Source organism: Triturus cristatus, chromosome 1_2 (assembly GCF_964204655.1).
Source record: "Triturus cristatus chromosome 1_2, aTriCri1.1, whole genome shotgun sequence".
Taxonomy (NCBI): Eukaryota; Metazoa; Chordata; class Amphibia; order Caudata; family Salamandridae; genus Triturus; species Triturus cristatus.
Window position 1 is genome coordinate 168,971,241 of NC_140580.1, and position 15,237 is coordinate 168,986,477.

General features: G+C 45.1%; 1 protein-coding gene across 1 annotated transcript in view; it reads right to left on the reverse strand.

Moving 5' to 3' along the window:
* The window catches only part of SHOC2 (SHOC2 leucine rich repeat scaffold protein), a 352,564-nt gene that overhangs the window by 95,770 nt on the left and 241,557 nt on the right, over window positions 1-15,237 (reverse strand). The window contains exon 6 of the mRNA XM_085603417.1: window positions 13,623-13,745. Within this exon, the coding sequence (XP_085459543.1) occupies window positions 13,623-13,745 (123 nt within the window). The remainder of the gene's footprint in view (window positions 1-13,622; window positions 13,746-15,237) is intronic.

The window sequence follows — 15,237 nt, forward strand, 5'->3', positions numbered from 1 at the left end:
TTTGGCCTGGCATCCAAGAAAAAATAAAGAAATACCTTCAAGAATGCGCTATATGTCAAAAAAGGAACCCATATGTTCCTGCGAAGGTACCCCTACAACCACTACCCATAATTGGCAAACCATTTGACCGGATAGGATTGGACCTTACAGGCCCTCTTCCTAAATCTTCCAGAGGTTATCAGTATGTCCTCGTAGATTACTCTACCAGATATCCCGAAGCCCTGTCCCTGAAAACCGCGACCACCACCACCACCACCACCATAGCGCAGAGATTGAGGTATTCGAGGATGGTATTTCCACAGGAGATCCTCATTGATCAAGGGGCCCTGTTCGTCTCTAGACTGATGAGGGAGGTCTGCAAACAGTTGGACATCAAGCATATTAAAACCTCTGTGTACCATCCACAAACTGACGGCCTAGTGGAGAGATACAACGGAAACCTAAAAACTCACCTTAAAAAAACTACTAACAAGGGATGGGAAGAACTGGGACCAACTCCTTCCGTTGGCCCTTTTTGTCATCAGGAGCACAGTGCAAAGCAGTTTGGGTATTTCCTCTTCAAGCTTCTCTTTGGGCAGAAACCGCACACCCTTTTGGAGATCACAAAGGAAAGCTGAGAAAAACAGGTAACAGAGGCTCAGGCCCTGTTAGAGTATACTAATCAAGTAAAGGATCGTCTTCATAAACTACAAACCCTAGCACATGATACGTTAGAAAGGACTCCGAACACACAAAGGTACCACTACGATAAGGGCAAGCAGTGGAGGGAATTCCAAGTCGGTGACTGGGTTATAATCTTTTTCTACCCATAAATTGAAGGAGTTGCAAGGCCCACATGAGATAGTGAGGAAAATAGGGAAAACCACCTATGTGTTACGCCTCTCCTCACAAAAAATTGAAATGTACCATGTCAATCGCCTAAAAAAATGGTTAGGTCGTCCTCCTGGTAGAGCTTGTACCGTTTTGTTAGGAAACACCCCACCTCACATGGTTGACGGCACTGTCCTTAGTCCTGACCTCACAGCACACGAAAAACAAGACTTAAAAGACCTCCTTCACTCCTTCAACGATATCTTTCCAGATCAGCCCGGCAAAATGCATCCAGAAGTCCATTCCATACCCACCACAGAAGGGATCCCGGTCAAACAACGACCCAATCGGGTTCCTGAAGCCCGTAGGGTTGCCCTACAGCAAGAAGTCGCACAGATGCTAGAACTAGGCGTCATTGTTCCATCGTCCTGGTACCAAAACCAGATGGGAGCACCTGGTTTTGCATTGATTTCAGGGCCATAAACCGGATTTCTAAACAAGATGGATATCCCCTTCCCCATGTAGACTAGTTAATCGAACGCCTAGGTGAGGCTCATTATATCTCCACGATCGACCTCTCCAAGAGTTATTGGCAAATCCCTTTACACCCGGACGATCAGGAAAAAATGCTTTCTCCACTCCAGACGGTTTATACCATTTTACCGTGCTACCATTTGGGCTGCACGGTGCACCCGCTAGCTTCCAGAAATTGATGGACACTCTGTTAAAAAAAACACCTTAGCTATTCATTGGGATACTTCGACAACTTCATTGTATACAGCAAAACGTGGGCTGAACACCTATGCCATCTTGGCCCAGTCCTGTCTGAACTTGGAAACGCCAACCTTCACATCAACGCGCAAAAGTCTAAATTCGCTTTTCAGCAAGTAAAATACCTGGGCTATTTAGTAGGGAAAGGTGTAATTGAACCCCAGACAGAAAAAGTGAGAGCTATAGAAGACACCACCTTTCCAAAAACAAAGAAAGAACGGAGACCCTTTTTGGGGCTGGTAGGGTTTTATAGGTGCTTTATTCCCCAGTTTTATGACATCGCTGTCCCTCTCACGGACTTGATGAAAAAACAGTAGCTCCTTCGTGCCTTCGATCTCCGTCCGGTAAGGAAACCCTGGCCTTTTGGACACTGAAAACCATACTGACTACTTCCCTGGTTTTACTTACTCCCAATTTCCAGAAACCATTAATCCTTCAGACCAACGCTTCAGGGGTGGGTATAGGTGCAGTCCTTTACCAATTAGATACTGATGGAATTGAAAGACCGATTCTCTACATTAGTCGGAAACTCTTACCTAGGGAGCATGTGTATGCTACGATTGAGAAGGAGTCCCTGGCCCTGAAGTGGGGCATTGAAAAACTGAGGTATTATCTGGAGAGGAGGACTTTCGTTTTATATACGGACCATGCTCCTCTTACCTGGCTCCAGAGGAACAGGGGCTGCAACGACGAGTCCTTCAGTGGTTTCTGGCCCTGCAACCGTTACGGTTCGAGTTCCGCCACCATAAGGGTAAGGACCAGGGCAACGCAGACTACTTACCACGTTTCCCCCTTTCCCCCCAGATCGGGGAAATCCTAGGGGAGGGATGTGTCAGGGGACTGATGATGAATAGGACGATGTAATGCTTTGCTCTCCTTTGAACAACGTGCCCGACACCCTGCCAATCCACACATAGGCTATCGACGGCCCCTTGAATTCCTTGCCGAGCACCCACGAGGAGGAGCCCAGGCAGGGGGGAGCGTGCCAGATGATGCCTACTACATCGGTCCTATTGCATGAGGGCCTCAGAGGAGAAGAGGAAGTGAATGAGTCAAGGAGGGCGAACGTGAACGCGAGGATCGAGAAGGGAAAGGAGAGGAAACTGACGCCAGTCCCTTGTACAAGTCCCCGGACCTCGGGAGAGGAAGAAGCCCGGACCCACGCCCAAGGCAACAGCGAGACGTCAGGAGGCCAACGAGACCACGCACCGCCCAGCCACTCTCCAGGAGGAGTGTGGCTAGACAAAGTACGGTCCAGACTATGGGGTTTTTCAGGGCACTGGGCGGGGAAGGGTACGTCGTAGAGGAATGGCACTGTAATCTTACCAAACCGCATTACACCGGGTGCTGGCAAGTGGTGTTAACCGCTCATGTCCCCTACCTTGAAACCAAGAGGATCGTCATGTCCTTCCTACTGAAACCATTTTCGTTTTGTGTTGTTTTCTTTGTTCCTTATGCTCCGGGACAACGGTGGGCGTTGGCGACATTGGCGTGCATCAGTGAATCCGTGGTAAAGCCAGGAGTGCTCCCTTAACCAGGACTCCACGCCTAGCTCAATGGACTCTTACCTACCTTATATGTCCCTAATAAACCAAAGGGAAAGCAAAGAAACCGATCTCTCGTGCATCCTTTTACCTATTCTCAGCCAGAGTACACCTGCCCAAGAGTGACACGTGACAGAGTAATTTCACCCATAGCGACCTTAAAGACATTCGGAACCTGTTAGGTTTCTGTAGGACCAAAAATATCAAGTGGGAACTCATCCTAAACAATTCCACCAGACACAGGAAGTGCAGAAATGTTCACAAGGGACCGGTCTCTTCACACTTTAAGTGAAGAATGAGGCTTCTGAAAAGTAATGTCCTTTCAGAAGCATGATAAAAACTGTAACAAATACAATCCAAATGAACAGGAAAAGCAGAAAAGTGGAAATCCAAATATAGGACCATGGAGGAATCAGATATGCCAGTTTTAGTCAAAGAGAAAATGCACATACACCATGCATGGAAGTATGTGATGAATCAGAAGCAAAATCATCAATATCGGCAAAGTAATCTGAGGCAGTCTGTGCAAAAAACAGGGACCTCACGAGGTAAAGGAGAACTGGTAGACACCTCCAAAGGTGTCTACCAACTTTGTTGTTAGAAACATCTGTAGAAAACTGTAAATTGACTTCTTATGTGCATCCTGTATCAGTAGTAGTAACAGGAAGTAGTAAAAATTCTGCATCTGAAGTACCCAGCCAGGGAGAATCAATATTAGTACATGAAATGCTTATAGAGGGATTTCCTATATGGTAGCAAAAGGAGTCCGGTAACTTCGCAGGAGTCCTCGCAGATAACTGTGTAGGACTGGCCACATGATGGAGCTTGATCAGATCTATTGAAATAAATGGTGTGTTTCTAAAACAAGCAAGCAATGGCAATCACAGTTCTGGTACCCTGAATGCCAAGGACTGGCGCTGGTGTTCTGTATGGGCCAATTTCTTTCCTGTCCGTAATCTTCTCTCGAACTAGATCCCCAACTTTAGTGATCCAGCCAGAAAGTGTTGTTTACTCCTTCAAAGCCAGTGGCAGAACATTTGGAAATGTCATTTTACTGCTCATCTCTTAAGTCTTTTAGTTCTTGTAAGATAGCGGAACATTAATTGATGTCAAAAGGTGAATCTGCCACCACTGTGCCAGGGCTGTCAAGATCTTCATAGGGAGTCCCGCCACCCAAGAATCATCTAGGTAGATTTAAAGCATTTCCATTATTGAATTTCCCTCAGGATGATGGGGGAGGAATAATGCACAGCAACGCTCAGTTTTCCCATGGTATCCGGGTAAGCCTTGGAGGCAAACACGAGTGCCTGGTCCGCGTGGTATGCTGCTACTGCATATATCCTGATAAAGACTTGTAAATCTTTAAGAACAATTAAAGCATCCGCCAAACGCTGTGGTGGCCACACACACAGAAATCTAGAACATGAATCTATGACCAATAGTATAAAATTGAATGCACCTGAATAAAGAGGTCACCGTGATCCGAATAGACAGGTTAGGTGGTTAGGTGTTTGTTTAAAACTAAAAGGGGTGTCTGCGTTTGAACTTTTAATTTGTTGGCAAATGTTACAGCTAAGGCTGTACAGGCCAGTGTTTTTGTAGTAAGGAAACTGTAGCTGCCACACCTTCATGAGCAGATGTTAATCCCTCATAAGCAGCTATGATTAATTCTAACCTGCAGTCTGGGTTGGGCATCACTACATCACCCACCCTGGGAATGCAAGCAAAAGGAATGTTTTGGGCACTCAATAGAAAGGAGTAATTTGCTGGATATTTTTAGGTAATGGAGAGCCGTTACATGAAGTGTTGACAGCAACCATGATGTCATTATGCACCCATGTGTGTGAACGAGTAATTGCAGCAGCAAATGCAGTCTGAACCGCTGATTTCATGGCTTCTGCAGCCAATGAATTCCCTACAACGTGTATCCCAGCACGATTATGAAAATTTATTAATTACATGAGCACATGGAAAGCAATCTTCAAGATTTGTCACTTTTTCCCAATGCAATTTATGCTTGATAGGGTTTCCTTTAGAATCTCTGAATCCATTAAAGTGCCAATAATGTAAGTTCTGATTAAAAGACTGGACACAGTAATACAAATCACATACTAGGAGTGTGGGGAGGTTAGGATCAGTATTCTATAGTACCAGAATTAAAACTTTCAATTAAGCCAGCTGAGTGATACAATCCCCTAAGGATTGTGTAAATGGTTTTTGTTGAAGGAATTCTCCATCTTACATGACACGGTGTACTGCTTCACACGCAGCTTATCAACATTGCGTTATGCCAATTGAGGGCTTAGCTAAACCATCTGTATATATTATGAAATCATACTGATCAAGAGGCAAAACTTCAACGGGTATTCTTGTTCAAATTGGAGAAATAATTCTTGTTTGCAAGGTAAGATCAAAGACATATTCAACAACTGTAGCTGCCCATTGTATCCATCTTGGATGTAAGACTCTTGTGTTAGGAATGCTTGCCTTGGTGACAGCCTCTGGGGATGGAAGGAAGTAGCCACAATTATGCGTTTCCCCTGAGCCACGTTCTTTCCTTTATAACCGATGTCTGAACAGCAATCAGTGCTTTTTCTGACAATTAAAAACATACTTTAGCATTGGAGTGTAAATGTGATTTATAAGCAATCAGTACAGTATCACCCTTGTTAAAGTTGACATGTATAACCAGTGGATCCCACAATTATGTGGTTCACCAAGTTTGTTGTGTTGACAAAAGTGCGTAAGTGTCTGGATGAAAGCATGTCAGTTTACAGTGTTCTGAGAATCTGCAAGTATACTGATGTCCAAGGTAAACTGGAGAAATCAGAATGAATCAATTCGTACAACTGTTTAACCCATTGTGCGCAGTCAGGTATGTATGTTCTACTAAAGTTGAGAAAGCCTAACAAATGGCCTTGGACAGAGTGTATGAACAGGAACATAATACTTACTGATAGAGCCAGCTCTGTTCTTCAGTGAGTTTAGCCCTGATGACCTTGAATAATTCTTCAACAGATTGTTTCAAATACTGATATTCCCACAATTTATTTTTAATGTCGGTGATGTGCGAGAGTCTATTACAGACATTTTGCAGAGAAATGTTTTGATGTTTCCTGCAACATCCATTTAAAAAACGTTTACATCAAAGCAGAACCTCGCAAATGAGAAATGGGAGAGTGTCACTGACATTATATCCAGTAATATTAGTGAGCTGCTGCTGTGTTACAATATTGAAATATTAAAAACACATCACAATCCCTGAATATTAGATGTAAACACATTTAACATTTTGACAAGTGTGCCTGTGCACTGTTAGTGACCTGGACAAAGAGAGCATGAAAGAGCTGAAACTAGATCATCAATTCAAATCTGTTCCGAACAAGGACCCCAAAATAGGTTTGGCCCAGGGCCCCCAAAATCCTTAAGATGTTCCTGGTTTCAGGCCTGACATTGCAAAGTCTGTGTGTGCAGTTGAAACTGGCATTTCGACCTGGCAAAGTAAATCTTTGGCCAGGCCCAAACCTACCTTTTTAATAGATATGTAATCCATAGGCTAGCATGGGGATTACCTTATTATATTTTATAAGTATAATTTCCAAATGTGAAGATATTACTAGTTCAAGTTAGTGTCTTTGGAATCCTAATCTAAAATACCAACTTATGGTGAAGTCGGATTTTAAATTACAATTGTACAATATGTACAACCCAACAAAAAATGTAATTAGTCATGGACTACAGAACTAATTTGAAACGCATGAAAACACCCAACTGCTTTCTACAGACCAGACAACACTGATTTTCTGGACCTAAAGTTCTGGTTGATGAGATTAGCATTTTTGCATAGCTTTTATTGAAATAAATGTTGTTAGTTTGCCATTTGCTTGGAAACTAACCAATGGAAGACCACAAAGTTCTTCCTAATGTAAACAATATCCTATTGAAAAAAGGAGGGGGGTCACTTAGACACCAGCAAGTGGTCAATCAACAGCTGTGGTGGCTTGGGCTCTGCCATGGTGGGCCACAAACTGTAATTACACTGACAGATTCACTCTGACATGGTGGTGATCTTTTCAACAAAAGGGTTCCTGCAAGTGTTCGGCAGGGATTTCAGCAAAAATTTAATGACAGCGGAGAGAGTGGCTTGCAGCCGAATGAAATGGCCGCAAGCTAACTGAGCTCCGGTTAACGCTCAGACATCCCCTAATAATCCGGTCACTAATCCGCCATAATACTGGCTCAGAAGACGTTCTCTCGGCATCGGAGCACTTGGGGCTCCTTCCGACCGAGTTTTGAGCAGAAAGCAGCGTCATCGCTCTGCAGATGTAAGACGAGGAGCAGCCTGCGGCCTTGCACGGAGCCGCGGACTCTCGTAATCGGACGGCCGGCGGTCTCACATGGCCCAACGAACCTTCCGCACAGCGTTGAGCAGTGAAAAGCGCTGATCAAGCTGCGGAGACTGTGCTCAGATGACCTCTCGGCGCGACGCCATCCAACACTGAGGAGGCCCCCCGCAAGACCTGCTTACAGCGTGATAGCCCCCAGGCAGCTGGAAGAGGTATGCCTGCGCTCCACGGACCCCCAACCGGCAGACCCTCGCGGCTCGGCGCGGGAAGACATCGGCGGAGCCCCAACACCTGTGGCGCCTTCAATCCTAGCGGGACCTAAGCATTGAACTCCTGAAGCCCCGGGTGCTGTGTGTGAAAGGGGCCAGTGGGACACAATACACCGGAGGCCACGGAAGACCCACATTGCCGCCCGACCTGTGTCCCACACAAACGGACAGACCAAGACGGAAAGCGAAGCGCTACACCCCCAGACGGTGGGTCTGCACTTTGGCGGCACAATTTCAGCATTCTCTGTGGCATCGCGCCACCCTGGTGACACGGGCAGCTTCCCACTAGGGATTGAGACCGCCTGGCACCCCAACCCCAACACCATCACCACTTGCACGGATCCTGCAGGAGACAGGGGGCACAGAGGTACAGATAGGAGGGACTGAACCCCCCCCCCCGGCACTTCCACGCTGCTAACTGCTGCATACTGATAACGCGGCAAGAACACCGGGCAGGGACCCGCTACACATGGAGGGAGCTGCATGACCTGCATATTTTAAGGGGCCCAGTGCCTCTGGCCACTACTGACGGTAGCGGTAGTGTACAGCATTGGCGATAGAGTGGATCACACCCTGTGGAGCCTAATTTGGGCACTGGACGGCCTGCTGCTGACCCTCAACTCTTGTGCTAAGATAACGCTCTGCCTGCCCTGGGAACAATAACAGCTTGGTCCCCACGCAGTCACGAGGCAGGCGGCGGTGAGTACTGCGCAAAACCAGAATTCCCGCCGAGAGGGTCTGATGTGGGGCGGGGGGGGGGGGGGGGGGGGAAGAGGGGGAGTCGAGGCCCGCGAGCGACCCAGCAAGCCAAACTGGACAAATACGCGTCCTCCAAAGACGCGCCGGACACAGCCACCCAACGAGCGCCCACGGAGGTCGGTGTCATGCCCGAGGGCCAATGAGAAGTTACATTGCTGGATATAATGTCCGCTTTGACAAACGTCTTAACAGTAGGGTCTATCTCCGCAGATTTATCATTCCTCCGTGCGGACTTCCAGCAAATAGCTTCTAGAGTAACCGAGATTGAAACCAAGACGACGTCTCTCACGAACGACACTGCCAACCTCCAGCAAAAGGTCCAGCAACTAGAAGCTCAAAACCGCCAGATGGCAGCTAGCCTGGATGACCAAGAAGGCAGGTCAAGACGTAACAATGTACGTATTACAGGAGTCCCGGAACCCAAGGGGATGCCAGCCATGGACCTCTACATAGAAGACCTCATCAAGAACCAGCTCCAACCCAGATGACTCTCCAGTTTGTTCTCTGTGGAACGGGCGCACAGGATACCGGGAGGTAAACCAAAGCCTGGAGCACCCCCTCGACCGATCCTTGCTAGGATTTTCAATTTCAGGAACCGCGACGCCATTCTCCAAACAGTGGCTCCACCGCTACGCATAGAAAACTCCGTAATCTCGTTCTTCCCAGACTACACGGCGGCGGTCACCAAGCAAAGAAGGAACTTCCTCGAGGTCAAGAAGGAACTCAAACGCAGAGAACTGGCATATTCTATGCTTTTTCCTGCGAAGCTCCGGGTAGCAGCAGACAGAAAAACCTGGTTCTTCGATACACCGGAAGACGCCCACAACTGGCTGGAGGGTTGGCAACGGGTCACCGGACCTAAAAAAAGACAGTACACAACGACGACGCCAACATGTGGAAGCAGCGTCACAGGGCCGGAGGCATGTAGGAGGAGAAGATGACCAGCAACAAACGGACACAGAGCAATGAACCACTGGGGATGGTGCTGGCCGGCTTGGCAATGACGAGATCTCGCACTGGAGACATCCATTCACCTCACGCTAGGATGCCCTGCCATAACCCGGATTGCCAGAGGTGGTATGGAACTGGCCCACTAGAGACTTGCTACGGCACTTTGTTTCCCAATTCCGATGCCATACTTACTGTAACGCTTTGACTTCACCAACGTCCTCGAGCAAAGGGATGTTCGGGGTGCTCCGGATGTCCTCTCTCCCTACACACAAGTACTGTTTATGGGACTGAAGCACTCTGCACAGTTGGGGTGGCGGGTAGTTGGGAATCCGCCTAGCAGGGAGTCAGGGAGAGGGGGGTGGAAGGGGGCGGTTTGATTAAGGTATTGTTTAAGTTTGTATTTCCTTTTTTAGATATGTTTAACTGTTTAACGCTGATGCCGTACACTTTAAAGTTACACCACGGGGAGCCCAACAACTCGCAAGCATGACTCCAATGTCTCAAAGTCGCCTTACCATTATGGAAGACATAGTTCCTGATCTCTTACATTCGCGAAGACACTCGAGAGCCCAGCCCTTCGCTTGCTCTTATATCCTGGAATGTTAATGGCTTAGGTAATAAAATTAAAAGAGGGCTGGTACTATAATATCTTAAGAGACATACTCCATCAGTGGTCTTCCTACAAGAAACTCACTTGGTGGGAACCGCCACCAAAGCACTGGATAGATGGGGGTTCAAAATGACCGTGCACTCCGAATTCACTACGGGCTCTAGGGGGGTAGGAATATTGATGAGGTGGATGGCGCAGGAGCAGGAGAGTTTCTCATCCGTCGGCACTCTTCTTGTGCAAGATTGTTCGGATGAAGGGTCCTCATGTGCTTCATCATACTTGCCGGGCCACAAGAGTATTTCTTGTTAAGATCCCCTCTCGATAGGACTCTTTTGCAAATCTTGCACGTGACCAAGGTGGCATTGGTCTTATTCTGCCCCTCGGGAAAAGTAAAAAATTTCCACACCACTGAAGAAAAACGTTTTTTGGGTGGTGCCTCCGGCAAAAATTCATCCTCAGAAGTATGAGGTGATGCAGGTGATGCCTGCTGCCCTGAAGCCATTTTTGGTTGAAAAAAGTTGGAGCTAAGTGTAAACTTAATCTAAAATATCTTCTTCTCTCCAAAGAGATGGTGCTCTAAAGAAGGTCAAAGAAGAATGATTGAAATGGCTGGGGTCTTTCAATAGTTAGAAGAGGAAGTGTAATGAACCAATCAAATCTTTTTTTGCAGGTCACATGGGATCCGCGCACCCTGCACGTACGCAGTGCGCACCCAGCGCGCATCCGCGAAATTGAATTAAAGAGAAATATAGGATTAGATGTAAAAATATATTACTTTTAAGACTAGTTTAGAGTTGGTCTTCAATTAATATTCACATGAAATACATATATATATATATATATATATGTTTTTTTAAATGTAAAATATTTCGCGGGATCCGCACACCCACCGCGTCATAGACGCAGATGACGCATCGCGGAAGCACGTAAACGTTGTGTTACGTACATCGAACGTGTCGCGTATAGGCTGGGAGTCGCGTACCTGTCGCATTGCAATCGAGCACTAAACACGTACCCAACTAGTACCATGCACGGATGCTATCACGTAGGGATCGAGAACGGTGCGCATAGGGTGCGCGGATCCAAAAACATTGAAAATAATATATAAAATACAGTTTTGAACATATAGTTAAAAAAATATTTTGAAAAATATAAAAAATTATGTTTGTAAAACCCATTAAGTTCAAATAACATTTTTTAATTTTTAAAAGAATTAATTGAAAAAATAAGTTTAAAAAATGGTGATAAAGTATTTTAAAAAAAAGATAATTAATGAAATTGACACACTGAATTTGAAAAATATAGAAATCCAATAAAAATCATTAAACAGGATATCTTCAGAGATAAGTTATAGATAGGAATTATCATTTAAAAACCTTTGAAATTCACTGAAAAAAACATAGGTTTCAGGGGCGTTGTAGTTAGCTGGACATTTCCCTCGTACAAAACCCTAGAAATTCCCCTGTTATAGTTAGTTCAGCTAACTATAACTCGCGCCCCCGCAATGCACTGCTGAGGACGTCACATATTACATCACTCATGACATGGTCAGTGACATCACTCATGACATCTCAAATGACATCACTGATGACATCATCCATGGAGTATGTGTTTCTGAATAGCTTTAATATGTTTAATATATATAGGGAAAGGCCTGTTGAAGAATAAGTGGGTATACAAGTGTGTGAATGGATGATTTTCTAGGTGCGTAACTGACTCTATAAGTGAGTCATTAAATGTATCTTACTGTTGACTAGTGACTAAACTGTGTGAATGTCTGTATGTGTCTGTGTGTTGGTGTATAAGTGGCTGCATGGTTTTGTGAATAGCTATATGAGTGTCTATATGGGTTATTGATTGGTTGTCTGAGTATCTGTATGGGTGCCTGAGTGTTTGTGTGGGTAGGGTGTGTGTGACTCTGTGACTAGATGTGTGAGTGGGTGATTCAGTGGGTGCATGGTTCTAAGGGGGAAGCTGTGATGGACTGTATGGTTGGGTGACTGTATGTAAGGGTGTGTTAGTGATTGAATGTATATCTCAGTTGTACATGTGTCAGTAACTACATATGTGAAACGCAGTGTATATGTGTGTAAGAGTATATAACTATCTATATGTGAGAGTGTGTGATTTTGGGAGTGGCTGTATGCGCCATAGTGCAAGGATATCTGTGTCATGTGCTGTTTGTTTTTCTGCAGGAAGACACAGAATTTGTTAGTATTGTTATGAGTAAGATAACAAGTGTGTTTAACTGTATAGGTGAGTAAATTGGACTGTGATTAATTATTTGCATGACTGACTAGATGTGTCAGTACCTCAATGGATGATTGGCGGTGTATGAGTGTCTATATAGGTGTATAAATGCACAGAGTGACTGTAAGTATGAGTGACTGTACAGGTGAGTGAGTGGACATGTATGTAGACCTAAAAGTCAATGAGTGGGTGTGTAGTTATTGGTATTGTAGTATCTATGGTTGTCAAAATGGCCGTCTGAAATTTTGAGTCGGTGTATCAAAGGTTATATTAGTGTGTGAGAAGGTGCACTAATATGTCACATGGATGACGTCATCAGTGATGTCATCAGTGATATCATTTGAGATGTCATGAGTGATGTCATCAGTGATGTCACTGACCATGTCATGAATGAGGTAATATGTGATATCAGCAGTGCATTGCAGGGGCGCGAGTTATAGTTAGCTGAACTAACTATAACAGGGGAATTTCTAGGGTTTTGTTCGAGGGAAATGACCAGCTAACTATAACGCCCCTGAAACCTATGGTTTTTTCAGTGAATTTCTAAGGTTTTTTAAATGCCAATTTCTAACTATAACGTGCCTGAAACCTATGTTTTTTTCAGTGAATAAATTATATATACATACACTTACCTGTAAAATACTTACATTTTCGTTGTAAAGGCACGCATGGTAAAGGCATATGCGTGGTAAACATTTTTGTGGTAAAGACACGCGTGATAAAGATGCATGTGTTGTAATGGACGTATAGTAAAGGAATGTATGGCAATGGTATGCGGAAATCCGTGATACAAAAAAAAATGGTTTGCCTGCCCTAAATAAGATGGTCCTTCTTACGCTCTAAAGTGGGTGACAGTATGGTTGAAGTGCAACAGCGGCTAAAGGTTTCCGACAGCGCAGCTATTGAAGGTCAGAAATCAAACCCCTAGTAGTAATAAGTAGGTTTATTAAAAGCATGGTGCTCCAAACAATGACAAAAAATCTCATACAACCATTTCCTAAAATCAATAACTCCCACAGCATTTACGTCCATTAAAAATGTAACCAACACACAGCCATCCAAGAAGGTTCATTAGTATAAAAATGTGAGTGTGGCACAAAGGACAATTGCCATTTTACAGTAAATGACCTGTTCTTATACGGTTAAGCAAAAACATCAGAAAACATAACGTTAAGGTGAAAGCATATAGAAGGAGACAAACGTCAAATAACTAAAATGAAAATGTATAGTTAAATAGACAACTTGCAAACTATTTTAGGCAATCAATCAAAGAGATCAATAGCAATAAATCCAAGGAAACAATGTACTCTACCTCGAGCGAAACAAGCCCAGACACATCCTCAGGAATTTTTGTAAGTTGATTAGTTGCCAAGTTCAGTTCCACCATACTTGTCCAAGTCCCAAAATCTAAAGGGAGCGAGGTTAGCTGATTGTCCTGCAATGCAATCATAAATCATTCATGTTAAGCTTTAGTAACAAACTTCATATATAATAATTCAACATAATTGCATCTAGAAGATCAATCATTACAATAGAAACAATACAATTATACTGTGGCAAAGTACCACTCCAGCAAGACACACCCTTCTTCACAAAAGGCTACAAGAGACTATTTTGTAAGCTATTTAGAAATTCAAAAATAAATACAAAATGCTTTAGAATACTTTAGTGTCTCAATTTTACACTTTAGTTGTGTGGATAATATTTGAAACAACCAGCAAAAACCAAACAGGATAGTTTAAAATTTGACTAATTAAACTTGGAGTTTAAGAAAGAGTGAAGAAAACGTCTACCACACAACAAATGACGAGCACATTTAAGTTCAGAACGATTGCTGGGGAGTACTAAGAAAACAACATATACTCTATGGCTCCCTTGGCCAAGATAGTAATGACTTCCTCTTGAAGTAAAGCAAGGTGATCCTCCATGGAGGGAAGCGTAGCTTCGAAAGAGAAGGATTAGCTCCTTCAGACTATCTGTAGAACTCACCAGTCTGAGGTGATGTCCTACCAGTGATGGAGGTGATGGCGTATCCTGCCATCAACTAGACACCCATTATCTGGATGGATCAGTCTAGGGGGGTTGGAGGCTGAGGTAGAGGGCAAATGGGGGTTCGAGGCCTCACCTGACTTCTGGCCGCCCGACCCACGGGGTCGGGGTGAGACGTGCCCACAGCCACGGAGGGGTTGCAAAACTTGCATAGTTCTCTGGCTAGGATAGGGCTGGTGCAGCTGGAAGCCCTTCCGTAGCCACGAAAGGAGCGAAAGGCAGACGCCGGCTGGGATGACAGAGGTCCAAGCCCACCGACTCCTTGAAGCGCTTTAACGCAGCGTCTACTTTATCTCCACATAGCGGAGAGCCATCGCCCTGTCCAGCAAGTCTGTCATGTCAAGGCCATAGCGTACAGAAAACTTTGCTGCATTGCTCCTATCTGCAACAGCTTGGAAGTGGACAGCCCAGCCCTCCTCCTGGACTTGTGGCAGCACTTGCGCAAACGTCTCCCGTAGGGAATGGTAGTAACTGTCCAAGAAGCATCCAGTGTATATTGACCGCAATGCAATGCTGGTTGAAGAAAACATTTTCCTTCCAAAGCTATCCAGCCTTTTAGGGAAGGGAAAGCACCACGGGAAGTAGAGGCTTGGACCATAAGCTTGAGGGTTGGGTGGGAGGTGAGGAAAGCTGGGTCACCCGGTGCAGGGCGGTGGCGGCGTGTGAACGTTCTATTCACAGGAGCCGTGTGCAGGGTTTGGACCACATCCCCAGAAAAACATCAGTTAATGCCAGCAAGGGTTCCGTAGTGGAGACACCAGGCTGCACAACTTCAGTCAAGACACTAGTCATGATTACCACAGTAGGAAGCTGCAGGTCCAGGACCTCCGCAGCCCTACACACCACCATGGCAAAGGAAGCTCCCTCCTCAATAGCCA